Genomic DNA, 26969 nt, shown 5'->3' on the forward strand with positions numbered 1-26969 from the left:
AAATTGGTACTCAATCCAAAAATGTCTTTAAACACATTCCGTGAAAGTTCATACTACAAGTCCTTCATTCTTCCAAGGTTCTCACCGTGAATATTTGAGTGTCCTATTCTTATAGCACCAAGATGGTGTGCTCCTCTTTCATCAAATATTAACTCCCTATTCAAAAAAATATATATAAACTGCACGTAGTGCATTAACTTTATAAATACAAAAAATACTAGAGCCAAAACTTCACCATGTGCCATCACTCTCAATCCGTAATTTCTACTCTTACTCTCCAGTTAAAATTATTTTCTTTGTAAAGAAATGAATATTGTGTATTACTCACTTATCGTTCTTCCTCATCTGTGGTAAATTGCTCTCCAACAAAAATATCATATAGTATAGTATTTATCATATAGTGAGCATAACGTATTAGACACGAAGATGTGGTTAATGCAGTTAAATGGACCCTTAGGAAGTACACAGAGATTCAGAGAAAACAAAGGAAATTTATAATTCAATTGTTAGAATTTGGGATGCATAATAACGATTTCTGGTATGATGGTGAATTCTAAACTCAGAAGAAAGGGGTGGCAATGGGAGCTAAATTCGCACCGAGCCTCGCTAATATCTTCTACGTAGTATGATTATTACGTTAAGGTATTCTGTATTTAGGCATAGTTTAGGATTGTGTTTTTATATTTGTAGAGCGCTTAAGGTTTTGGAAGGATGCATTCACGGTTTAAATCTTGTGCCAGTTAGCCCTTTTGTAAGATGGCAATTTCACGTCCTGGTGTGGGCAGAATTGTATTGTTTAAGAGCTAGTCGCACGTCTGACATGCACATCCTTTGACAAAGTCGTAATGACGAAATGCATCAGAAATAGACATCAGACGCTAGCCAGAAGTTTGTCGGTGGTTATCTTGGTTGAGGTGCAAGGAAGGAGCTGTATGTTAGATGCTGATATACACCACTACACACTGTAAGCGCTTTTTTAATTAAATAAATCTGTTTACTTGATGTGCTACACTATGGTCTGCCTATTTTGGTTTGATTGTATGTGACATCAGGGAGTGGAATATAGGCAGGAGAGGATCTTCTGAAGTATAGCAGATAATTTAAATTATGAAGCCTGGAATTAAAAGTATCTGGTAAGGTGCATGAGAGGAGATTGTTTTGTGGCTGGTGGAAACCCCTTTCAAAAGTAGTGATAGTCTTTGCAATAAATCTGACATAGCAGCAGAAAATTCCGCTTTATACCTCACAGGCCACATATTGCATGTATCAGGAGCTCGATTCAGGGGGATGGAGCTGTGTCAGTGTATAACCTTGCTCTGGAAAGAGGGAACGGCTATCAACCTGAGAGGACCATGCAATTTTTCTCAGGACCTGTAGAAGTGTCACTATATATCTCATGCGGCCACACAGCTGTAATCTGCCATTGTTGAGTGGTTCTGCAGGATATGGATGTGGACTAAGAGAGTTCAGGATGCCCAGGAATTGCAATAACCCAGGCGTTTTTGTGGTATCAGGAAACAAGTGAAATAACAAACGCTCCGTTTGCATCTTCGGCAGAAAATAGCAGCTTCAGAAAGGTGCCACAAGAGAAGAGATCAACCAAGTAAACTGCCAAAATACTGGAGCCTCGCAGTGTGAGTAGAGCTATATGGAGTACTAGGGTTATAGGGAGCAATCCAGACAAATATTTGTCAATGTCGAATCACCTGAAGGTAGCAGCATATAGCACATGTCTAAAGCTGGCCAAAGACATAAAAATTTGGCCAGTTCAGTAGAGAACCATCTGCATGTGCAGACATGTTGGAAAACTTTTTGCAGATCAGTGGATACTGTCACTAAACAGTGTATTCTGACAGTGGGTGAAAAAGGGAATGTGGGGGGTCAAGTGTGCATACAGGAATCTTTTTCCTTCAGTCCACTGGCCAAACAAAAAAAATGAAAATAAAAAAAAAAAAGTTTGTGTCCTGTAAATGTACATTTAAGACAATGTTGGGGGTACCAGACCATAACACCTATACTAGTTTTGACACTATTCATAAACCATGATTATAATGGGGTTAATTTGGGACTCAATTTGGAGAGGAATACACATGTTCAGTTGCAGTGTATCTGCAATTTTTACAGACCCTGATCTTCCACTCACAAAACTTACAAGGGAGACATTCTTCGAAACAGTGTTTGGGAAAACAAAGGATTGACACCCAGACAACTAAACAGTAGGGTGGTGTGCAACATGAAGGGATACAGGATGACAGATTGCTACCTTGGTGTGTTGTAAACATTTTACCGCAAGCACAGAGAACAAAAATACAAGGTTTGCCAATGTCAATTATATTGTTATTAAAAAAAACTAATTAGAATTATTCATATACACAACTTAAAGAAAGGTCTTGAAACGAAGTATGGAAATCAGCCAATGCTGTAGATATCAGTAGTTTATTGTTGAAGGTTTTAGTTTCAACACATTCAAAATATGGAAACCAAAGTAAAAATACGCTCAAAAAAAATAATTTTTTGAAAATGACTAGTTTCTACTGGCATAATGTTAAACACATTACAGCAATAAAGATGGCAAATCATTCACCACTGTCTTCTACAGCTAGGAAATAGTACGCCAATTGTGCTGAAACAGAAGTGCAATGAGAAGATACTACAACAAATTATCTGCCCAACACAATAATGAAAAGGAAAACTGCAGCCATGTTGGATGAGGTACATTTACTGAAAGTTTAAGACAATAACACTTAAATGTACACAGTAAAGTAGGTGAACAATCACCAAGTAAACATCTCAGATGTATGTTTATTCAAGGTATTCAGACATGAAGCAGACTTAAAAGCTTAATGGCTCTGATGCTCCTCTAGTGTGGTATGTTACACTTTGATTTAGTCCCATTCAGTTTGCCGTTACACAGTTCAGGTTGGAATAGGAGTTCAACGTTAACAGAGGGAAATCCCCAAAAAAAAGAAAAAAATTAAAAAAAAAAAAAAAAAAAAAGGAAATAAACAGAACTGTTGGCAAACTTTCCGTTCGAGATTGGAATGACGTTAAAAACCAGTCCAAAGTTTAGCTGTTATAGTAGGGAATTCAAGTACAATACTTCCAGGTAACAGATTGCAAATGTAAAACTTTTATAACACAAAATATATATATGTATATATAAAATTATAACCATGAGAAATCTGTGTCCCAGAAATGTATGAAATAGTGCAAGACTTGCTATCAAAAACAGAAGACCTCAAGTGACAAAACAAAAAAGGAATAAAGGAAAGGAAACTGAAAAAAAAAACAAAAAACTAAAAAACATCCCAAGAGTCTAATTTAGCCTAGCTGACTGGAGGGAAAATACTTTTGTGCACAATCATTAGTTTCAGAGGAGGCTCAGCAAACAGTTGCATAAGTCAAAAAGCAGCATGTTTCTCCATGTGCATTGTTAAAAGTATGGACTCCAAATGGAACAAGGTTCCCGCACTTCCAGAGGCAGCTTTAAGTGTCCACACTTTCTTCTGCAGAGCATCAATGGTCACTACACAAGGCGGTCAGTATCTTCTGCTACATTTGTAGATTACTGGAATGTTCTCTTCAAAGCAGGTGGAGTATTTAAGATGGTAATTCCAAAAGTTTCACTTGGAGAAAATCTACATAAAATATTACACAGGGGTGAAAGGAAAATGAAAACCTCTTAGGCTTGCGTCAGTTTTCCAAGTACTTGTGCCAAAAAGGGAAAACTAGCCAAGGAAAAACCCTGTATGAGATTGTAAAGTGCATACACTTATAGCTGTTGGCCACTTCTAGGAGCACTGAAGAACATCCTCTGCTTCCAGGTTCAAGAGACATGAATTGGTTAACAATTGTGCAACTTGACATTTGCAGGGCACCTAGATTACTCACTTTATATGCCTTTTGAAGAGTTACAAGCTAGGGCTCGGAATACAAAGACATGACCATTAGCCCTTTCCACACACTGTAGCTCCCAACATTGGTAAACAAATACCAACTGTCATTAGAGGTGGACCAAAGCAAAATCATACTAAAATTTAAAAAAAAAATCTACTAATGTACAGATACTGCAGTTTGGTTAGGCAGGCTTTTCAATGGTTCTTGAATGTACAGAAGCAGTTTGGCTTTGCAGCACAAGATTCATTCACTGTACAAAATCACCAGCAAGACTGGAATGATGAATTTATAGAAGGCACCATCATGCGTATTACATTACCAGAAAACTAAATACAGTTGAGTACAATTTGTCATTTTGTTGTTTTCTGTACAAAGCTGGAAAAAGGGAAAGGTTTGGCAGGATAAAACTGGATGAGCAGCCTGCCACGTGGGTATCTTGGATGGGCAAGTGCAAAAATTCTTCATGTATGAAAGACCACTGCGGATCACCCCCTTCAAAAGAACTGGAATATGTTCAGACCAATTCTAAAAATGTTCAGATTTAAATTAGTTCCAGAGAAACAACTTTTTGATAGGATTTGCAGCAAGGAGTTTGTGGTACAACAAACCAGATGCCATCAACTTACAAATCTGGGTTCCTACAACCGTGTTAAGAGGAGATCGTTCGTGCAATTGACGAGAGCTTAACCATTTAGTTTCTTCAATGTAAAAAAGGTATTTTCAGAAGAAAAAAAAAAAAAAAAAAAAAAAAAAAAAAAAAAAAAAAAAAGGTACAGGAGGCAACATTGCACTATTTTTGTTTCCAGTGAAGAAACGATAATACTTGAATACCGAACTCTACTAGATATAGCCTCCAATGTCCATATAATCACTTGCAGTGCTAATGGCCATCTCAATCCTTCTAATTTATTTCGGGGTGTAAAATTAATATCTTAAATACTGCTGAGAAACAGCAAAAAGAAAAAAAAAAAAATCACCTCAATTTAAACTGCAAACAAAAGATGTCTTCACATCAAAGAAATTATGGGGAAGGGAAAAAAAAAAAGTAAAAAAAAAAAAAAAAAAAAAAAAAAGCTGTGTCACATTCCAAAAGCTAAAATTAACAAGAATGCAAACACCACGAATAATGTACCACTGTAGGCTTTACTTTGTATTAATGACTTATTTTCAACGGCGTTGACTAGTGAAGCGGTTTTCCATAGAGCCCGATCCTCTTCCTGTGCTCAGCTTTTGTGCCATTCCCCCTCGCGGAGGAGGGCCTCTTCCATCCCTATCCCGAATCATTCCACCTCCAATGACTCCACGGGGTCCTCCAGCACCACGGTCATTGCGACGTAAATCCCTGCGGTCATCACCGCCACGAATTTCCCTTTCACGGGCTGCTCTGGTTTTCTTCTCTTCCACATTAAGGCGGACTTCACCACGGAACATAATTGGCTGAAATTCAAAAGGAAAGCACAAGTTTATTTGTTTTGCACCAGGAGCATTTGAAGCTATCCACAGCACTAAAACACAAAGATTATCTTTGAATATGTCAAAAGCAATGTAGTAATGGAATTACAGAAGTGGTTTCCAACCCTTTCTGAACTTACAGCTTCTATTACCGTATTTTTCACTCCATAAAACACATCTGACTAGGATTTTATGAACACATCTATGGACTAGAACAATTTATACATTTTAACTACTTCGTAAATTAGTGAGGACCTATTATTTAACTTTTCCTATTCACAGTTTATTTCACTTCAATGCAGCATGACCGTTATGTAATTACATTACATGGGTGTATCATAACTAATGTACCATTTGGTCATATTAGCCCAAATAAAAAGTTTGCCAGTGGCAACCTCGTAAAACTCTGTTCCTTATAGATAATAACTGCAAAAAAACCTATTTACACCAATGGTTACACAATTTTTAAAACAAAAAATAAACCTACTTTTGCCAGCAGAATCCTCTGAACAGGCTCAGAATCGTCAAACACAACAAATCCAAAGTTGGGAAGCTTTCCACCAACACCTTTGGTATTAATCCGGAGTTCCATTACATTTCCATAATCTGCAGCAAATGAAAAATTATCAAAACGTTAACGTAAACTTATGGGTTTACCCTAACTTACAAAGGATGGTTCTAGATTCAGAGAAGACACACTTCCAGGCGCTTGGCCACATTCTCTTCAAAAGGATCATAGATCTCCAAAAGTCAGGCATTCGAATATACAAACATCAACCACAGATTCTTTGGTTAATTCCTTGCCCACCACCTCCTCCTCTCTACTTCCTTTGGCACCAAACATGATAGGCAGCCTAACTGGCCAACAAAAATATGTACATTTGGAATGCAGCAAGCCAGGGATCAGCCACAGACTATGATTGATATTTGCTTATGTTAAACAGATAATATGAGCAGGCATATACTCCATAAACCTTGGACAACCTTAGATAAATAAGGCTGTCCACACACTGATAGAGATTTGTTAGTTCTGCAGGGTCCAGCTGACTTGATTAGTTCATGGCCATCCCCACTCGACAGTGTATGATCATCTCATTGTCGTCGGTCAACAAACATGTTAGAATACACTGTTCAGCTACTTCCGCTGGTCGAGAGCATTTTTCTGACAGCTGCAGGTATCGCCATCAGAAAAAAAAGTCCTGGTGGGAAGGGAATTTCTCCATCCATTTGGTTTGTGTGTCTAGAGAATCTTTTACCCATTAAGCCTAAAAAAAACATAAAAGTGTATGGCCAACTTTAGCCAACCCAAGTTTCTGCAATGCAAAACCTTCCAAATATTTGTAAAAATTTACCTACTGTGGAGTTCAGACATTCAGCCATGAGAACCTTTTTCCCTATCGAGTGTATGGCCAGCTTCACCTTAAAGTTACACTAAACGATATCCATAGTCTCCAAAATGAATCCATACACATCCATTACTTCATGAACCTGTAATCTATTATTCATTAAATTGTTTGAGTTTTCCTGCCTCCTTGTAACCTCCTCAGTGAGCTACGAGACCTCTCTATATCCCCTTCACTTCTGTTTGTTTTGAACAAGCAGTGCACGTTAGCTGCACTTTTATATACTACTCTATGCACACTATAAATTCCATAGTCCATTTGAGGGGAGAGAGCAAGTGAGGGTGGCTATGTTCCTATATAGAGTGGGGACCATGGAAGGAAATTTAATACATACTTGAACAGAATTTTTTTTTTAGCCAGGCGTTTGTCACTTTAAGCAAGTTAAATACTACTATAAAAAACACTACTGCATTCATACTACATGAAGATTCCTGCTTTTAAAACAGGCTATTAGTATGTGTAGCTAGCAGTAATTTAAGCCAAGTGACATGCAACTAGCCATGCACTGCAATGTCTTTTCCCATCTTTGACCTTTTCTTACACAAAATATCAACATGTATTTTCAAATTTAAAAGTAATTTAATAGTTTATGAATTCAAGAATGATTACAAAGGCATTATTTACCTATGGTTTTGCTGTGCAGTTAAAACAAAAAAAAAAAACACGTTCTAACAAAATCACCTCTACTCTGACACACAGACATTTCTATTTTCTGAACCCAATTATAGCCAAGCAGGTTAGTTCTGTTGGCAAATCCACTTACATACATGTACGTGTGTGGAGTTTTAGCTTTCAATATTGGATTTCAATTTCAATTGGATTTCAATAAAATTACATCAAAAACAGGCAGGCAGCTAACACAAAATAGTGGGAAAAAACAAAAAAACAAAAAACGAACAGTTGTAGCATTTCAGGTGCACTCAAAACAACGTAAAAAGGTATTTACTATGTGCCTAGACGCAGACAGCAGACTTAATACATGGCAGACATTCAGAGGAGTTATGCGTAATCCACGTATAATGTTTCTGCAATGCAAAAACCTTCCAAATCTTTCTAAAAGTTACTCACAGTGGAGGTCAGACATGCAGCCATGAGATCTTTCCACAAACACATGTTCAAATTCACCAAAAGTTGCATGCTTGTGCTTTAGAGAAAGAGGAGGCAGCAGGATTTTTCAGCAGATATCCCAGGCACATTTACATTGAGTAAAATATTCCTTTGAGAAGTCTCAGCCAATATCAAGGTACAGGTGTACACAGACATGAGCATTTGCTTAACTTCTTGCCGACCAGCCACTGTAGAAATACGGTGGCAGGGCGGCACGGCTGCGTAAAACCACGTTTTAAAACGTACTTTTGCAAAACAGGTAGGGGGCGCACGCGAGGAGCGCCACCACTCTACCTCTGCCAATGATCGCGGCCATGGGTGTCAGTACCGGGTCACAGCCGGTCATTGCCTGCCGTGGCCCGGTGATTAGCGGCAATCACTGACAGAGCACGGCTGCAGTGTTTACACTGCACCTCTGCTTTCTGTCAGTTCCCTGTCAGCTCCTGACATGCTGATCCAGAGACAGAAGAGTTTCTCTCTCCGGATCAGCGTGCTCCTGTGCAGTACACACCCCCGCCCCCTAGTAAAACACTCCCCTCACACAGTTAACCCTTTCATTGAATAAAAAAAGTTAACCCCTTCCTCCCCAGTTCCATTAGTAGTGTCTGTTTTTTTTTTTTTTTTGCACTGATCACTGTATTGGTGTCACTGGGGATGTCAGTGACCCAAAGTCAGTTCCCCCCCAGTGTCAGATTGTCCGCCGCAGTCCCGCCATAAGTCACTGATCGTCGCCATTATTATTATAAAAAAAAATGAATCCCAGTATCTTTCCCGCCATTTGTAAACACTAACTTTCACGTAAACCAATTAATTTAAATGTATTGGGGTTTTTTGTAGCAAAGACATGTCGCAGAATGCATTTTGGCCGAAATTTGATTTTTACATTTTTTTTTACTGGAAATGTTTTATAGCAAAAAGTCCAAAACTTTTTTTTTCTCAAAATTTACAGCTTTTTTTTTTATAGTGCAAAAAATAAAAATGCACAGGCGATCAAATACCACCAAAAGAAAGCTCAATTTGTAGGGAAAAAAAAAAAAAAAGGACGTAAATTTAATTTGGATGCAGTGTTGCATGACCGCGCAATTGTCAGTTAAAGTAACACAAACCTTCTGTAACCGCTTCCTGACCACCATATAGCAGAAATACTGCTACAGGGCGGCATGGGTGCCAAAATCACATATACATACATACACACACGGTTTGCGCTCCCAGTTTTCACGCCCCTCCCAGATAGCATCAGATTGCCCGTCAGTACACTAGTCAACACGTTTAACCCCTTGATTGCCAGGAGCACGTTCATGTACAATAAACCTCCATTGCTAGTATAGTGTCTGAACGGGTCAATATCTTTGATCAGATCAGCACTATACCAGCGTTCACATTAGTATAGCGTCCCCAAAAACGCATCAGCCCGCCACTTGCCAGCACCTGCATTTAACCCCTACGCTTACCCCCTCCCTCTTCTCCCCCAGCAAGTGCAGTGTCAGTAGGTCACTGTCACTTGATACATTGCACACAAAATCGCAGTGTTCGCAGAATCAGGCCTGATCTCTGTTAGCACTTGCCGGTACATTTTGATGACTCTCATATGCAGCAGAGTGCCAGTACTAGTGCCGCTCTACCTTTTGGTGAACTGGCGAGTACCAGCGGTCTAGTACATCCTGGTCTTTCACATACCTCCTTGATTTTTGGAGCTGTTTTTCACGGAATATCTGTATGCGTTGATTGTGGATCAAAGCAATTTATATGCACAACAATTTATCGCCGCCAACCCAAATTCAAACCTTGCCAAACCAGTCGCATAGAAACTCATTACGGTTTTCGAATTTACATTTTTTTTGGGCCTAACCCTGAACATGGGCATTACTAAGAGAAATGAATTGCGGTTGTATTGGTCCGCAGACCCGATTCATCATATGCCCGTGCTCTCTGCTGCCATGGCCAGGCATAGATATGAGAGTATAATGTGTTTTATGCATTTCAGCGACATCACACTCTGTCATCCTCAGGGTGACCCTGAATTTGACCGGCTCCACAAAATTCAGCCCCTCGCAAATCACCTTAATCAAAAATTTGCAGATGTCCATACTCCCCAGCAAAACATCTGCATTGAGGAGTCCCTCAATTTTTCTGGCCGCCTTGCATTCAAACAATTTCTCCCCTGCAAGCGTGCCAGATATGGGGTCAAGATGTAGAAGACCTGTGAGAGGACAACAGGCTATACTTAGAAGTTTCGGATTTACGAGGGAAAAAGTTAGTCACGTGGAGCCCCCCGGATGCCCAGACTACATGGGGAGCAGTGGCAAGACAGTTAGGGACTTGGTGTCATCCTTTTTCCATATGGGGTACCACTTATACGTGGACAATTTTAATTCAAGCGTAGCACTATTTAGACATTTGTTCAATCTTCGAACTGGCGCTTGTGGCAAAGTGTGACCTAATGTGTGCCCACCATTAGAAGTGGGTGGATGCAGGCGGTATATTCTAATGGTGGGCATACCACACACTGTTTCTGGCATAGATTTCTTCTCATTTTTGTCATTCACTCCACAGGCTGCATATATAAAAAAAAAAAAACACACACACACACACAAAAAACGCCCCTCCCATGCGCGCACATTTGCGTGCACAAGCCTCGACCCTGTGCCGGTATGTAAACAGCGGTTGCACCATGCATGTGAGGTATTGCCGTGAACGTCAGATCAAGGGCAGTAATTCTAACACTAGACCTCTTCTGTATATCTAAAATGGTAGCTTTTAAAGCTTATGGATATTAAAAATGTTTGCAGTTTGTGGGCATTGCACGGGGCATGTCATGTTTGGTATCTATTTACTCAGCATACCATTATCTTTTATATTTTACGAAATTGGCCAATATATTATGTTTTTGTGCATTAAAAGTAAAAAAAGTGTATTTTTTTTTTTTTTATTTGCTTTTGCAAAATCACTGCACGGGTACTAGGTGTCATAAAAAATTGTACTACACACCATTTTATTCACTAGGGTGTCTGCTTTAAAAAAAAATATATAATGTTTGGGGGTTTAAAATAATTTCCTAGCAAAAAATACAGATTTTTTTTCATGTGAACAAAAAGTGTCAGAAAAGACTTGGTCTTCAGGTGGTTAGAAGAGTGAGTGATGTCTGGCATAAACTTCTAATGCTGCGCATAAAACGCCCCCACCCCCCAAAACGACCCCTTTTTGGAAAGTAGACACACCAAACTATTTGCTGAGAGGCATGTTGAATCAATAGAAGAATTTATTTTTTTTACCACAATTTTTTTGGAAAATGACAAAAAAAAAATTTTTTTTTTTTAACACAATTGTCATTTAAATGATTTACTGCTCACACATGCCATGGTTATATGTGGAATTACTCCCCAAAATACATTCTGCTACTTCTCCCGAGTATAGGGGTACCACACGTGAGAGACGTTTTGGCAGTCTAGCCAAGCACAGGACCCCAAAATCTAATAAGCACCTTCAGGCTTTTAAAGGGCTTTATTTCCTCATTACACTTCCAGACTACCTATCACAGTTTCGGAGGCCTTGAAAATGCCAGGATAGCACCTAACCCCCCCCCCCCCAATGACCCCTTTTTGGAAACTAGACACCCCAAGGAATTGGATAAAAAGCACAGTAAGTATTTTGGAGATCTCATTTGTTGCCACAAGTTTTTGGAAAATGAAGAAAAAAAACAAAAAAAAAACAAAACATTTTTTCTATTCTTTTTTAGATTTCAAAACCTTGTGAGAAAAAATGAGATCTGAAAAATACTCATCATGCCTCTTTTTAAATTCCTTGGGGTGTCTACTTTCCAGAAAGGGGTCATTTGGGGGGGTTTGGTGCTATTCTGGCATGTCAGGGCCTTCGAAACTGTGATAGGTAGTGAGGAAGTGTAATGAGAAAGTTACGCACCTTCAGGCTTTCAAAGTGGTCATTGGATTTCAGGCTCCTGTATGTGGCTAGGCTCCCAAAAAGTCTCATACACGTGGTATCCCCATACTCGGCAGAAGTAGAAGAATGTATTTTGGGGCGCAATTCCACATATACCCATGGCTTGTGCGAGAAATAAATCATTAAAATGACAACTTCGTGTAAAACAAAAGTTTTGTCATATTCCAGAAACTTGTGGGGGAAGAAAAAGAAAAAAAAAAAAAAAAAATCTTCCATGGACTCAATATGCCTCTCAGCAGATAGCTTAGGGTGTCTACTTTCCGAAAAGGGGTCATTTGAGGGTGTTTGTACTATCCTGGTATTTTAGCACCTCAAGAAAATGTGATAGGCAGTCAGAAAGTAAAAGCTGTGTAAATTCCATTATCTATACCATAGTTTGTAGATGCTACAACTTTCACACAAAGCAATCAATATAAAGTTATTAGGAATTTTTTAACCAAAAACATGTAGCAGAATACATTTTGGCCTAAATTTATGACAAAATTTTAGTTTTATTGGATATTTATAACCAAAATGAGAAAAAATAAATTTTCAAAAAAAATTTTCTTCAAAACTTTTTCTGGTTATAGCGCCAAAAATAAAAAAAAGTGCACAGGTGATCAAATACCACCAAAAGAAAGCTCTATTTGTGTGAAAAAAAAAAAGGACATAAATTTCATTTATGTACCGTATTGCATGACCGCGCAATTGTCCGTTAAACTAGCCCAGCGCTGTATAGCAAAAAAAAAAGTCGTAAATTGCAGTATCTATACCATAGTTTGTAGACGCTATAACTTTCACACAAAGCAATCAATATACACTTATTGGGATTTTTTTTTTTTTTTACCAAAAACATGTAGCAGAATACATTTTGGCCTAAATTTATAACCAACTTTTGAGTTTACTATATATTTTTTATAGCTGAAGGTAAAAAATATCGTTTCTTAAAAATTTTTGGTCTTTTGTTTATAGCGTGAAAAATAAAAAGCGCACCGGTGATCAAATACCACCGAAAGAAAGCTCTATTTGTGTGAAAAAAAGGACGTAAATTTCGTTTGGGTGCAGCATTGCATGACCACGCAATTATCAGTTGAATTAGTGCAGCGCCAAGCAGCAAAAAGAGGCCTGGTCATTAAGGGGGGTAAATCCTCAGGAGGGCAAGTGGTTAAATAAGCAAGCTTTCCAGACATGAGCATTTGCTTAAAATTGATCCTATTCCTGTAGGTGCCCTTCCAACTTTCCCTACATTTTCATTAATGGGAATATAAAATTAGATCAGGCAGGAAGACAGACATTCAGTGAAGTGCAATGAGAAAAAGGTTTGATGTAGTGTTAAAAATAAAAAAATGCCTTAAACAATAAAACTGAATTGTATACTTACTCATAAAAAATTCTTTTAATTCACTCTCATCAATATCATGTGGTAGGTTACCAACAAAAAGCTGGTGGCTGTCAGGATATCTGAACATGCGGCGGTTATCAGTTTCCCCTTGATCAGTTTCTCCACGGCCTGTTGTAAAAAAACAAAAACAAAAAAAAAAGTAATGAACATTAAAAAAAAAAAAAAAAAAAAAAAAAAAGGGATAAACTTATTTTCATTAAACAGATTCCCAACCGGCCAATTCCACAAGCCCTAGCAAGCAGTATGAAAATTGCTGAGTTGACCTGAAAATCTAGAAAGATCTAAATCTCCAGTCTGATCACAGAGAGCACTCTGGTCTGCAACAGCATTGTGCGTTGATGCACTATATTGCCAAAAATATTGGGACGCCTGCCTTTACACACACATGAACTTTAATGGCATCCCAGTCTTAGGCTACGTTCACACTAGCGTTGTGTGCAGGTGGCAGATAGGCATTTGGGAAGCGTTTTTACCGCTTCCCAAACGCCTCTGCCAATTCTGCACATTACAGCACATGGTGCTGTTCTAACAGGAGCATTTGCGTCACAGCAAAACGGACGCCTCTGGTCGAGTCAGGAGGTGGTGAAGCCTCCTATTCTAGTCTATGGTGCCGCTCCGCAAACGCCCGGTGTTTGCGACGCGGTTGCAAGGCATTTGAGGAGCGGTAACACCATTCAAACTGCACTATAGGTGTTTGTGGGGCGTTCTTAACGCGCGGCAAACACCTAGCAACCGCTGCTAAACCACGCATGCGGCGTTCGGCAAGCGTTGGTAAAACAGCCAAGTGTGAACGAGCCCTTAGTCTGTAGGGTTCAGTATTGAGTTGGCCCACCCTTTGCAGCTATAACAGCTTCAACCTCTCTGGGAAGGCCGTCTACAAGGCTTAGGACTGTGTCTATGGGAATGTTTGACCATTCTTCCAGAAGAACATTTGTGAGGTCAGGCACTGATGTCAGATGAGAAAGCCTGGCTCACTGTCTCCGCTCTAATTCATCTCAAACGTGGTTCTATCAGGTTGAGGTCAGGACTCTGTGCCAGTCAGGCAAACGTTTCTACACCCCAAACTCGCTAATCCATGTCTTTATGGACCTTGCTTTGTGCACTGCTGTGCAGTCATGTTGGAACAGGAAACCATCCCCAAAGTGTTCCCACAAAGTTGGAAGTAGGAAGCACAGTGGTTAGTTAGCACTTCTGCCTGGCAGCACTAGGGTCGTTTGTTCAAATCCCAACCACCTGCCTGGAGTTTTCATGTTCTCCCTGTGCCTGCGTGGGTTTCCTCTGGGTCCTCCGGTTTCCTCACCACACTTCAAAGACATGCTGGTTGGTTAATTGGATCCTGTCTAAACTGACCCAAGGATGTGTATGTATGAAAGTAAGTTAGGGACCTTAGATTGTACGCCCTTTGAGGGTTAGGGACTGATGTGAATGTACAACATATGTAAAAGCGCTGTATACATTGACTGCGCTATATAAGTACCTGTAATTAAATAAATTGTCCAAAATGTCTTGGTGTGCTGATGCCTTAAGAGTTCCCTTCACTGGAACCAGGGGGCCAAGCCCAACCCCTGAAAAACAAACCCACACCATAATACCCCCTCCACCAAACTTTACACATGGCCCAATGCAGTCAGGCAAGTACCATGCTCCTGGCAAACGCCAAACACGTCCATCGAATTGCCAGAGAAGAATGAGTCATCACTCCATAGAACAGGTCTCTGCTGCTTTACACCACTGCATCCGATGCTTTGCATTGCACTTGGTGATGTAAGGCTTGGGTGCAGCTGCTCGGCCATGGAAACCCATTCAACATGCGCTGACCCCACTCTGTAATTTTACATCACCTACCACTTTGTGGCTGAGTTGTTGTTCCCAGTTGTTTCCACTTTGTTAGAATACCACTAAGAGCTGACTGGAATATTTGGTAGCAAGGACATTTCCTGAGACTGACTTATTGCACAGGTGGCAACCTATCATGGTACCATTCCTGAACTCACTGAGCTCCTGAGAGCGACCCATTCTTTCACAGATGTTTGTAGAAGCAGTCTGCATGCCTAGGTGCTTGATTTTATACACCTGTGACCATGGAGGTGATTGAAACACCTGAATCCAATGATTTGGAGGGCTGTCACAATACTTTTGGCAATCGTGTATATGCAGTTGTATATGGTGCAGACTGTAACATCAATATATATGAGCTCACATTTTTTTAAAGTTTTAATAATTTTAGGTTGTAACAATATTATGCCACATGAATATTTGTTTTAATATACTGATTGAGATATAAAAAAGGAAACGAGGCAAGGAAAATCCTGCTGAAAAAAAATGGTTTGACCTGACAGTCTAGTAAGGTCTAAAAGATGAATTTTGGTTGTGGCAAGAGCACTCTGGCAGTGGTTTTTTTTTTTTGCAGAAAGATTATAGTTTTTTTTCATTTCCTCTGAGATTGCTATTTACGTTGCAGTTGGGCACATAATTGTTTATATTCAAAAGCCACTATATGGTGTTAGAGACCATTATATTAATTGCTTGAAAATATTCAGAGGTTTTGTGTTAAAGCGGAGCTCCATCCAAAAGGGAAAATACCACTTTAAGCATCGGTCTCCGTGAGGAATTGGTACCTTTGGGGAGCGTGTACCTGATTTTGACTGGTACCCGCTCCCATTTCCGTTGTGATCGCCTAGCCGATCAGACGTTGTGTGGGCTATACAGCTTTTATCAGGTAATGCCAGTCAAAGTGTTACTAAACCCAGGACCCTAAAGCTTGTAGGAGTTTTCTTTCTGCTCTCAAGAGGATGCAAAACCCTGACAGTGCTAATTGGCCCTGTGCTGATCACATGCACTCTCCACAGAAAAAAAAACCTCTCTAGCACTACACACTAAACTGAGCATGTGCAGAATAGCTACAGTTCACGTCTTATCTACTTATAAGACAGCCTGGACATTTGAACATGAGGAGGAGCAGAGAAGTCAGGATCAAACGGGCTTTTTACACAATGCAGGATTAACCCCTTAGGTTCCACAGCAAGCATAACCAGCATGCTTTACTTAATATACAGACTGATTTTACTGTTGTGGGTTTAGTAGCACAGATGTCAAAGTGGGACACAGCAGATGTGTCCATGCAGCCACTGTGCCCCAATAGACATCAATGGTACTGCCTGCCCAGGGATGCAAGAAACACTTGTGCAGGTAAACACAGTCTTGCAAAGGCTTGCGGTATTGTACCCAGTCTGAACTAGGCCTTCGCGTTACTGGACAGCCAGTATGTGCCGACAGCATGCTAACAGCACAAATGCCGTTATTGGGGTAAATAGCAGCCAGCATGACTAGCTGGGGGGAGGGTTAAAGAACATGGCAGATTGTCCAACCATATTACAACGGTTTCCAAGGAGAAAATATGCATTTTGTGATTACACTACACCAGGGGTGTCCAAACTTTTTTCAAAGAGGGCCAGATTGGATGAAGTGAACATGGTGGAGGGCCGAACATTTTTCCAAACATTCTTTGAACCATTACAATTAAATGCAAATAAATTATTTTATGCCAAGTTACCGTATTTTTTGCCGTATAAGACGCACCTGACCATAAGACGCACCTAGGTTTTAGAGGCAGAAAACAGGAAAAAAAAAATTCTGAACTAATGGACTGCAGACACAGTACAGGAGATGACCAGAGACTGCAGACACAGTACAGGAGATGACCAGAGACTGCAGACACAGTACAGGAGATGACCAGAGACTGCAGACACAGTACAGGAGATGACCAGAGACTGCAGACACAGTACAGGAGATGACCAGAGACTGCAGACACAGTACAGGAGATGACCAGAGACTGCAGACACAGTACAGGAGATGACCAGAGACTGCAGACACAGTACAGGAGATGACCAGAGACTGCAGACACAGTACAGGAGATGACCAGAGACTGCAGACACAGTACAGGAGATGACCAGAGACTGCAGACACAGTACAGGAGATGACCAGAGACTGCAGACACAGTACAGGAGATGACCAGAGACTGCAGACACAGTACAGGAGATGACCAGAGACTGCGGACAGCACAGGAGATGACCAGAGACTGCGGACAGCACAGGAGATGACCAGAGACTGCGGACAGCACAGGAGATGACCAGAGACTGCGGACAGCACAGGAGATGACCAGAGACTGCGGACAGCACAGGAGATGACCAGAGACTGCGGACAGCACAGGAGATGACCAGAGACTGCGGACAGCACAGGAGATGACCAGAGACTGCGGACAGCACAGGAGATGACCAGAGACTGCGGACAGCACAGGAGATGACCAGAGACTGCGGACAGCACAGGAGATGACCAGAGACTGCGGACAGCACAGGAGATGACCAGAGACTGCGGACAGCACAGGAGATGACCAGAGACTGCGGACAGCACAGGAGATGACCAGAGACTGCGGACAGCACAGGAGATGACCAGAGACTGCGGACAGCACAGGAGATGACCAGAGACTGCGGACAGCACAGGAGATGACCAGAGACTGCGGACAGCACAGGAGATGACCAGAGACTGCGGACAGCACAGGAGATGACCAGAGACTGCGGACAGCACAGGAGATGACCAGAGACTGCGGACAGCACAGGAGATGACCAGAGACTGCGGACAGCACAGGAGATGACCAGAGACTGCGGACAGCACAGGAGATGACCAGAGACTGCGGACAGCACAGGAGATGACCAGAGACTGCGGACAGCACAGGAGATGACCAGAGACTGCGGACAGCACAGGAGATGACCAGAGACTGCGGACAGCACAGGGATGACCAGAGACTGCGGACAGCACAGGGATGACCAGAGACTGCGGACAGCACAGGGATGACCAGAGACTGCGGACAGCACAGGGATGACCAGAGACTGCGGACAGCACAGGGATGACCAGAGACTGCGGACAGCACAGGGATGACCAGAGACTGCGGACAGCACAGGGATGACCAGAGACTGCGGACAGCACAGGGATGACCAGAGACTGCGGACAGCACAGGGATGACCAGAGACTGCGGACAGCACAGGGATGACCAGAGACTGCGGACAGCACAGGGATGACCAGAGACTGCGGACAGCACAGGGATGACCAGAGACTGCGGACAGCACAGGGATGACCAGAGACTGCGGACAGCACAGGGATGACCAGAGACTGCGGACAGCACAGGGATGACCAGAGACTGCGGACAGCACAGGGATGACCAGAGACTGCGGACAGCACAGGGATGACCAGAGACTGCGGACAGCACAGGGATGACCAGAGACTGCGGACAGCACAGGGATGACCAGAGACTGCGGACAGCACAGGGATGACCAGAGACTGCGGACAGCACAGGGATGACCAGAGACTGCGGACAGCACAGGGATGACCAGAGACTGCGGACAGCACAGGGATGACCAGAGACTGCGGACAGCACAGGGATGACCAGAGACTGCGGACAGCACAGGGATGACCAGAGACTGCGGACAGCACAGGGATGACCAGAGACTGCGGACAGCACAGGGATGACCAGAGACTGCGGACAGCACAGGGATGACCAGAGACTGCGGACAGTACAGATGACTGCTGACCTTTGGGGAGGTGGGGAGCGGGTACCTGAATTTGACAGGTACCCGCTCTTACTTCCGCAGTTGTTCTTTGATCTTACCTGTTCCTCGATCCAGCCGCGCGCTGTCTTCCCGGCTTCTGTAATGGCGCTCGGCATGACAGCCGGGTGCCCAGTGTGCATGAGCGAGAAGCACTTGCGCTTTGTGATTGGTCCGGCGGCTTCTGGGATCTGTCATGTGTCCCAGGTACCGCCTTACCATTCACAAAAAGCACCGCTTCTTGCGCATGCGCACTTGGCAACCGGCTGTCATGCCCAGTGCCCACACTACAGAAAAATGGGAAGACAGCATGCCGCTGGATAGAGGAACAGGTAAGGTCCCCCTGCAGAGCTGAGCGGCCGGCCCGGTATTCTGACACGGCCACGGTGGAAATACCGGACCGGCCGCTCCATAAGACACACTGACTCACTGACATGGAGGGCCGTATTAAACCGACCCTCGGCCCGTAAATGGCCCGCGGGCCAGACTTTGGACATGCCTGCACTACACAGTAGCTTTGACCAGCCTGTCAATATGAAAACCATAAGAAGCCACAATTAGGTTTTGTTTTTTTTCCGTTTACTTATTTTGATTACCTGATCGGGCACCCCTTGGTTGAAAAGTTGGACGCTCTCGTGGACGCTGCTCACGAGTACGAGGAGGCTGCACTTGGTTGTCTGGTTTACTTTCAGTTCTTGACTACAATAATAAAAAAAAAAGTTAACTGTACAAGGCATGTTAAGAATTTCATCCTATTATAGTACTTAGGAATTTGAAGGTTATGTGCTCATCTTGCCTATACCATGTAGTTGTATAATTAGATTTTAATGACCTATAAAACAGAGTAGTATCTGCTTTCCGTGGGACATCGCTCTAATTACTCCACATCGTACCTGCTTTTTACAGTGCTGTGTGGAGCCTATGACATCTTGAAGAGTCTTCTCTGCACATAGTTATAGAGAACACTCGTGGATAGAAGGAGAGTCCTGTCAAATGATATGTCAAAGTCATTGACAAGTTTCCTCCTATTAACCCCCAATTCACTAGACTGAAGTGAAGTGCAAAGAACATATGCAAAGCACAAAAAAAACTTTGCTTTTATAAAGTTGTAAGATTTTTTTTTTTCTTTAAAAAGCAGCAGTATGACCAGAGTTAGGCTATACCACTGCTTCATAAATGCGCCTTAAGTGGTGAAAGATTTGTGTAATGGCATCCTCAGTTTTTTCATGTTCATTTTTTTTGTTTTTTGTTTTTTTAAATTACAAGCTTGGGGAAGAGGACAACTACTATAAAAATAAAAAAAGCCATAGGTACTAGAAAACATGTAGCCTCAGAAACTTAACTACCTGTGAAGCAGGAGCTTTAATAACATGGGGAGGAATTCCTGAAGATGGTACAGTACCACTTGGAGGCAGGTTTTTACTTGTCACTGATGCCCAAGAGAAAGCCTAAAGAAAATACAAAGGAAACTTACCAATTGCTCCATTCTGCTAAACTGAAAAAACACCTGAACCACCAATATTTATATATACACACACACTAGTCTTTTTTTGGTGGTTTGACTTTAACTTTAAAATAGTCAATTTAAACTAGAAACTTAAAGCAGAACTATAGGTAGAAGAAAAAAAATAAAACATGTATTGTGAACAAAAAAAAAAAATAATAAAAAGATTAACACCTCAGACACACTTTTAAACTAACCTGTCAATGCAGTAATCCAACTAAGTAAGGAAAGCATATCATGTAAACCAATCACGCCTACTACCATTATAGGTGAGGTCAGGGACCCAGCTATGCAGTCAAGCAGGAATGTTGGATCCAAAGATGGGCCGATTACAAGAAATGATGAATTGTCTACAGTACGAAGTTAAAGCACTTTTAAAACCAAGAACAAAAATATATACTGCAACTTACCAATCCTTAATAGAGGTGGTTGCATTTGTTTTAGGTTTTTTTACTTTATTTTCACCTGGTGGTCCAACCAGCAACACTTCCTGTCTTTGGAGTGTCTCCAGTTCACTGGAGGCATAACCGAGACACAGTAGCACTGTCAATCTAGAAAGTCAGTAAAGTCTGGTACACATGGTAAGTTTTTTTTCCCCATTCAGCCCCACGGACTGAATAAAAAAAACAAAAGAAAAAAAAAAAAAACAAAAGAAAAAACCGAAGAGCTCGGGAGGAGTTCGCTGTACTAAAAGTGATTTTAGTAAAGTGACCTCCCCACTGAGCTATTGTGTCATGACAGGGGGATCGCCCCACCTGCCAGAACAGGTCAGCACTTGCTGCCATTGGCTGAGAGCGCTGATCGAACGTTGATTAGCTGCTGGTTTTCTAGCACGCTCATTTGACAAAAGCTGGCTGAAAGATCGGCTTCGTTCCAATAAGGACCCATACACATGGGCCAATATTCAACCTGTGTGTACGGGGCTTTAGATGCACTAGCAGATTTAGATGGCCTGCTGAATTCCAAAAAAACACATTAAGCCATTACAGCAACAGTTTCTTCCTTTTGAAATAAAGGTTTTACATAAAAGCAAACCATTGCAAGCACCCCTGGCAGTGGTAAAATGATTTATAGCAACACTCATTTTTGCCTGAGCACCATATAAAAACTGAAATGGAATAAAAAAAAAAAAACCCTAAAAAATGAAAAACCAACACAGCCACCACCTTGAAGAATCAGTAAGCTATATACCTTTTTATTTTTGGATTTAATACAGTTTAAGACATGCCTGTGCAGTACCAAGAATATATAAATATTTGAACAAGGCAATAACTTTGTGGATACCCTGGTGTACACCCAACTGAAAGGATTCCAATGTTGCAGACCCCCACAAGTTCACAGAGACAAAACCAGTAATTGGAGCTGAATCAATAACAATGGTTGCTTCTTTAGCTAGGTATTTTTAGAAGAGGGAATATATGCCCTCCAAATTCAATCACTAGGTCACTACCTTTATAAGATTTTTGTATTGCATGTATGATTATTTTCATTTAAAGGCAAAACCTTTTGGAAAATGTTACATCCATATTTAGGGTGCAATATGTTCAAGCACATGTTCCCTCATCCTCCAATCCATCCTCCCATGACAGCAGGTGTGGGTGCCTCTCCTTTGCAGCCGTTATCACATTTTAAAATCGGCACGGCTCTGCCTGCAGCTCTGTGCCATTCAATCAGTGATCTATAAACAAACAAGACCCACCTCCCAATACTGCATACAGACTTGTAATTTTCATTCCACTAAACACATCTGTTCCATTTCATTCCATTCCCAAAAGTGAACTTAGCCTTGAAAGTTAACAATTTCCTTCTTCACAGACCTCTTCTGCCTCCCCCCACCCCATTTCCTTTTCTAAAGAAAACAATGAAGATAAACGTAGTGGAATATTTCTTTTTTTTTTTAAATCGCTAATAAAGCGGTATTAAATTTAAAAACAAAAATATATTGGAGCTTACCAATATTTAAGCAGTTGCTCCTTTCCTTTCTTTTTACATTTATATCTGGTAATTTGTGTTAATTTTTAAATTCCTTAAACAGCTTGCAGTCCAGCAAAACCTGGCCAGTGACTGTAAAGGGAGAAGGGTCAGCCACACAACGGAGGATAGATGAATATAGTTTATATATATTGATCCATAAGACACAACAAGAGGACATGAATACAGGACCTGTTAATGCATTTCACACGATCTCATGCTTAATCACTATGATTAATATACACTATATTCATCCATCCTCCGGTGTGCGGCTGACCCTTCTTCCTATTGCATCGTGTGTGGTGGTGAGCCACAGCCTGCACCTGTTGGAGTGATCTGGATTGTTTGCCTGAGCGGTATACCTTTTTTCTTTGGAATCAACGACTGTAAAAGGATGGAAGATCACACCTTGCATCAGAGGTCAGGTCAATCCAGAAGGGTCATCCGCCAACAAAGTTATGATGTGAGAGTACCATATTCTCCAGGGCCAGACTGTGTGAACAGAATCACTGGGATCCATTTCTGGTTCTGAATATGTCGAGTTTGCATGGAACTTGGATGCCACAAGATCTACATCCAGGGTGCCCCACATTTAATAGAGTTCCTCTAACACCTCTAGATGAAGAGCTCAATACCTCCCAGTCAACAGCTGATTACTCAGAAAATCCACCTGCCAATCTTCCTTGCCATGGACAGCAGACAGCAGTGTGAGAACATGAAGCTCTGCACAAGACAAGGTGAGATCTGCTTCCTTTGATTTCTCAGAGCAAGATGTAAAGATAGGAGATACTGTGATCCCAATCTTGTGACAGACAACTCTAAGAGGTAGTTTTATGTTGGTCTGGACTACTTCTGCAAAAAAACATAAGGCCTTTTGGGTCGAGGATAAAACCTGACCCTGGGGCTCTTCAGAATTAAATTCCTCTCTGGAGGTATTATCCGAGTCTCCCTCTTCCAGAAAAATCATTTCCCCTTCCACCTCATCCTCTGGTGGACTTCAGACTGTCTAATCCAGAAAAGATTCCAGAAAGCTGGTGTTCCATCCAAATAGTGGATGAGGCAGAAAGAGCAGGAGGGTGAATGGAATCAGCACTACAAACAACCAACTGACCCCCCAGGGAATATAGTGCAATATGAGCTGTGTCCAGGTTCCTCTCTACCTGACAAAGGGATTGGGGAACCCTCTTCCCCCTGTTGGGACATGGCCTGCTTCCAATATAACAGACTCACTGTATTTTAGCAGTCCCCGTCAGCTGCGAAGAATGGGTGCGGAATCAAATCAGACACCTGTGTTGGTACTCCCAGATCTAGATAGACAATGTCACAATAAGTTCTGCCTTTTTCTGCCAGTGGTCCCTCTTCCTTTAAACGGATTAAGCAAACAATGCAGTACTTATCCACTGTGTAGTCAGAGGTAGCCGACAGAAAAACAACCTGTCTGGTTCTTCTGCTTTTCAAGATGGCAACTACCAGCTGACTCTGCCCCCTTGTGACGTCACCGACCTGCACTAGGCCTGCGTGTATTTCCTTGTGTGCACAGATAACTGGAGGTAGATAGAAGCACTCCACCCCCGGTTTTGGTGACCAAGACTCCAAGATTGTTCCTAAGCTCAGTCACCTCTATATGGTTGCTCAGGGCAGGAATCCAGGAGACCTTCCTCCCCTCTTTCCTGGTATCGGGCTACCACTGGACTAGTAATCACCAGTCCTTGCTGCATGCCCCCCCCCCCCCAGGAGGGTTCAAACTTTTGCCACCACAAGGGCATTCAGGGACACAACTTCCTAGCTGGAAGCTGGAGATAAATACCTTGGACCTGTATAACCTGCTAATCCACATGGTAATATCACTGCACTGGGTTCCATCATGCAGAGTCCAGTGCTGAACGCCAACATTCCATTGTAGTCCCTTCATGTCCAAAATGGGGTTTGGGTGCCACTCTACTTAGCAAACTGCTGTCAGCAACAGATCCACTTTGAGCCAGTCTCCTAATCCCAGATGCAATCATGAGAAAAACTGGCTTAAATTAAAAAAAAAAAAAAAAAGGATCAAGATTTGTGCAGAGACTGCATAGGCATGACTGTTGCCTAAGACACTAGCACAAAACTGAAGCTATGCCTGGCTAGGAGGGGTTATTGCTGGGAGGGTATTTTTGCCAGCGTCCAAAGACCTGCAGGTGAAGGCACAATAGTTATGAACGACCCTGTGCCCTGGTAATGTACAATAAAAAAAATAAAAACCTATTGCTCTAACTGCTTAAGGACTTTCATTTGTTATGCAAGTCGATCTAATTCTGCTAGTACATGCAATACTACCATCTCTCTAAACTGACAATGCTGCTGTCAGAAAGGCATCTCCATTGCACCTCCAGTGGAGTGAAGACACCCTAAGACATCACCCAAGGACTAGGTGATAATGGAAAAAAGCCTAAATAAGAAAACCAATTCAGCTTGCTGCACACAGGTTTTGTTTACCTTCATGCATGCAAAAAACCTTTAGCCTTTACAATCACTTTAAGGTTTGATAAACTAAAATGTATTACACTTGTGTTTTTGTGTTTAATACCGCTTTTAAGGAACTGAAACTTCGATACAAGGAGACCAGCTGTGAGATAACAAACCAGTCTACTAGTACACTTCAACTGATATTTCGTCAGTTTATAACACCCACATACTTCCTGTATCTGTAATCTGATTTGACTAGAATACTTACATTTAGTAATATTTCTGTTTTTACATTTTCTGACATGATCACCATGGTCTTCCCTATATCAATTTCCAAAAAAGTAACCCATAATAGGATTAAATCTAATGATCATGTGTCAAGCTAGATCAGTTTGGGGCATAGCAGTTTTATCTCTTCACGCAACTCAACAACCTGCACTATCCCTAAATGACCTTTCAGCTGCTGTAGTTTATCATAAACATATCACACACACCCCATTCAATTTGTATATAAAGTGCAATGTACCAAACACACACAAATTCGAATATACACCCCTTCAATTCATAGAAATATAAAGTGCTTTATGACCAAATCAATTGCTATATCATTTTAATCATGGCGATGCAGCAGCACAATTGGTGGTTTTGGTCTCCCTTTATTTTACTACAATGCCAAAGCAGAAAGCTGCTTGGAGCTGGATGCTCTTGACTCTACTATTTGTACACAAAAGAGACACATGCTTAAATGAAAAATGATCAATGAACAATTATCAGCAACATGATTTATCCAACTAGAACTCTGATACATGGCAGACTGCTCTTTTACAGATAAATTCCAATAAATAACTGAAGAAATACAGAGCAGGCATTTGTATGGAAACAGATACATGAACACATCACAGACAATGTACCTTTGGTGGTTCTTGGGGCAGAGGAATGGGGTCAGCAGGCGGGGGTGTGGGAGACTTTTCCTCAAGTTCCTCTATATTCTTTTCTTCTGGCTCAGACTTTATCTCTTCACTCTTAACTTCTTGTTCAGGCTCTGGTTCTGGCTCATGAATGGGTTCTTCTAAAGACTCTTCTACACCATTACTAATATTAAAATATAAGGTATAATTTGAAATAAAAAGTACCCAAGCACCAGCCTTTTTTGCAATAAACCTTACTTGTTCAGATAGCAAATAGAACAGCAGCATCCATATAATGGCATAGCATTCTCCACATATTGGCTTAAAAATAAGTATTCAGGCATTTGATCACTTGTGGCTCAGCAAATATAACTCAATCTTCCTCTCTCAATGTGGGCTATCAGCTCTCTCAGCTGTCCATTTCTTCTGCATGAACTTTTCCCAGCCTCTCTACCTCTTTCAAAACCCTTTCTCTATCCTCAGTCGGAGCTGCAGGAACCCTTCTCCAGCCCCTCCCCCAAAGGGGAGAGCACGACCACCTTCATCAGACCTTCCTTCTCTAGATTTCTCCCAGGAAAAATAAGCCACAGCTCCCCCCACCTTATATAGGAATACCCACAAAGCACTTCAACAGCAGAAAAAGCAATGCTTCAGTGGACCTCTACCTACAGGACGAACCCCCGAACTGTAGCTAATTCGTTCTTTGTACTTTTACTGCTTCTACATAGTATAAGACAGCTTCCAGCTGCCACTGGTTCCTAAGAAAGCCGTAGGTGCTCTTTAAAGATTGCCAAACCCTGCATGAACCGAACCCAGGGCAGTCTGGCTCATCACTATCGAAGACACCTAGAAAATATTTTTTCTAAATTAGGTGCAAGAAGGGGTGAATGGGATAGGGAAGGGTGGGGGGGGTAAGGACTGAGGGGACATGGACATTAAAAATGGAAAAGAGCTTTGCCAAATGTCTCAGTAACTTGAACTGAGCTTCTAAAGTCATATGCAAATTTTGACTTCACCAAAGAAAAAAAGTTAAGATGGCCAAAAATCAGCCCCCCCCCCTTTTTTTTTTCTAAATATGAGACACTAAAAGTTAGGCCGTGTAAAGACATTAAAATGTAACAACTAGAAAGTTCAGGCCAAATTGTCAGATTTAAAAAAATAAAGGCAAGAAAAACTCATCAGGAGAAAAAAAAAAAAAAACTAAAACAAGGGAGAGAAACTTACGACACTGGATGTGGGTCATAATAAGAACTGTTGGAGTTTTCCTGAACAGGTTCAGGGGATGGCTGTCTTTCTTCCGGTTCTTCTGCTTCTTCTTCTTCAGATTCTGGTGATTAAGATATTTAA

General features: G+C 41.6%; 1 protein-coding gene across 2 annotated transcripts in view; it reads right to left on the minus strand.

Moving 5' to 3' along the window:
* Nucleotides 1–2401: 2401 nt before the first annotated feature.
* The window catches only part of G3BP2 (G3BP stress granule assembly factor 2), a 60419-nt gene continuing 35851 nt past the window's right edge, over nt 2402–26969 (minus strand). The window contains exons 6-12 of one of the 2 annotated variants that reach the window (XM_089663711.1): nt 26847–26949; nt 25626–25806; nt 20144–20245; nt 19394–19496; nt 13177–13305; nt 5837–5955; nt 2402–5334 (exon numbers count right to left, since the gene is read on the minus strand). In XM_089663711.1, the coding sequence (XP_089519837.1) occupies nt 5065–5334; nt 5837–5955; nt 13177–13305; nt 19394–19496; nt 20144–20245; nt 25626–25806; nt 26847–26949 (1007 nt within the window). In that variant the 3' untranslated portion in view covers nt 2402–5064. The remainder of the gene's footprint in view (nt 5335–5836; nt 5956–13176; nt 13306–19393; nt 19497–20143; nt 20246–25625; nt 25807–26846; nt 26950–26969) is intronic. The other variant, XM_089663712.1, reaches the window with a different exon arrangement.

This window comes from Staurois parvus, unplaced genomic scaffold (genome assembly GCF_062004578.1).
Source record: "Staurois parvus isolate SC_StPar_1 unplaced genomic scaffold, SC_StPar_1.0 ptg000044l, whole genome shotgun sequence".
In the NCBI taxonomy this organism is placed as follows: domain Eukaryota; kingdom Metazoa; phylum Chordata; class Amphibia; order Anura; family Ranidae; genus Staurois; species Staurois parvus.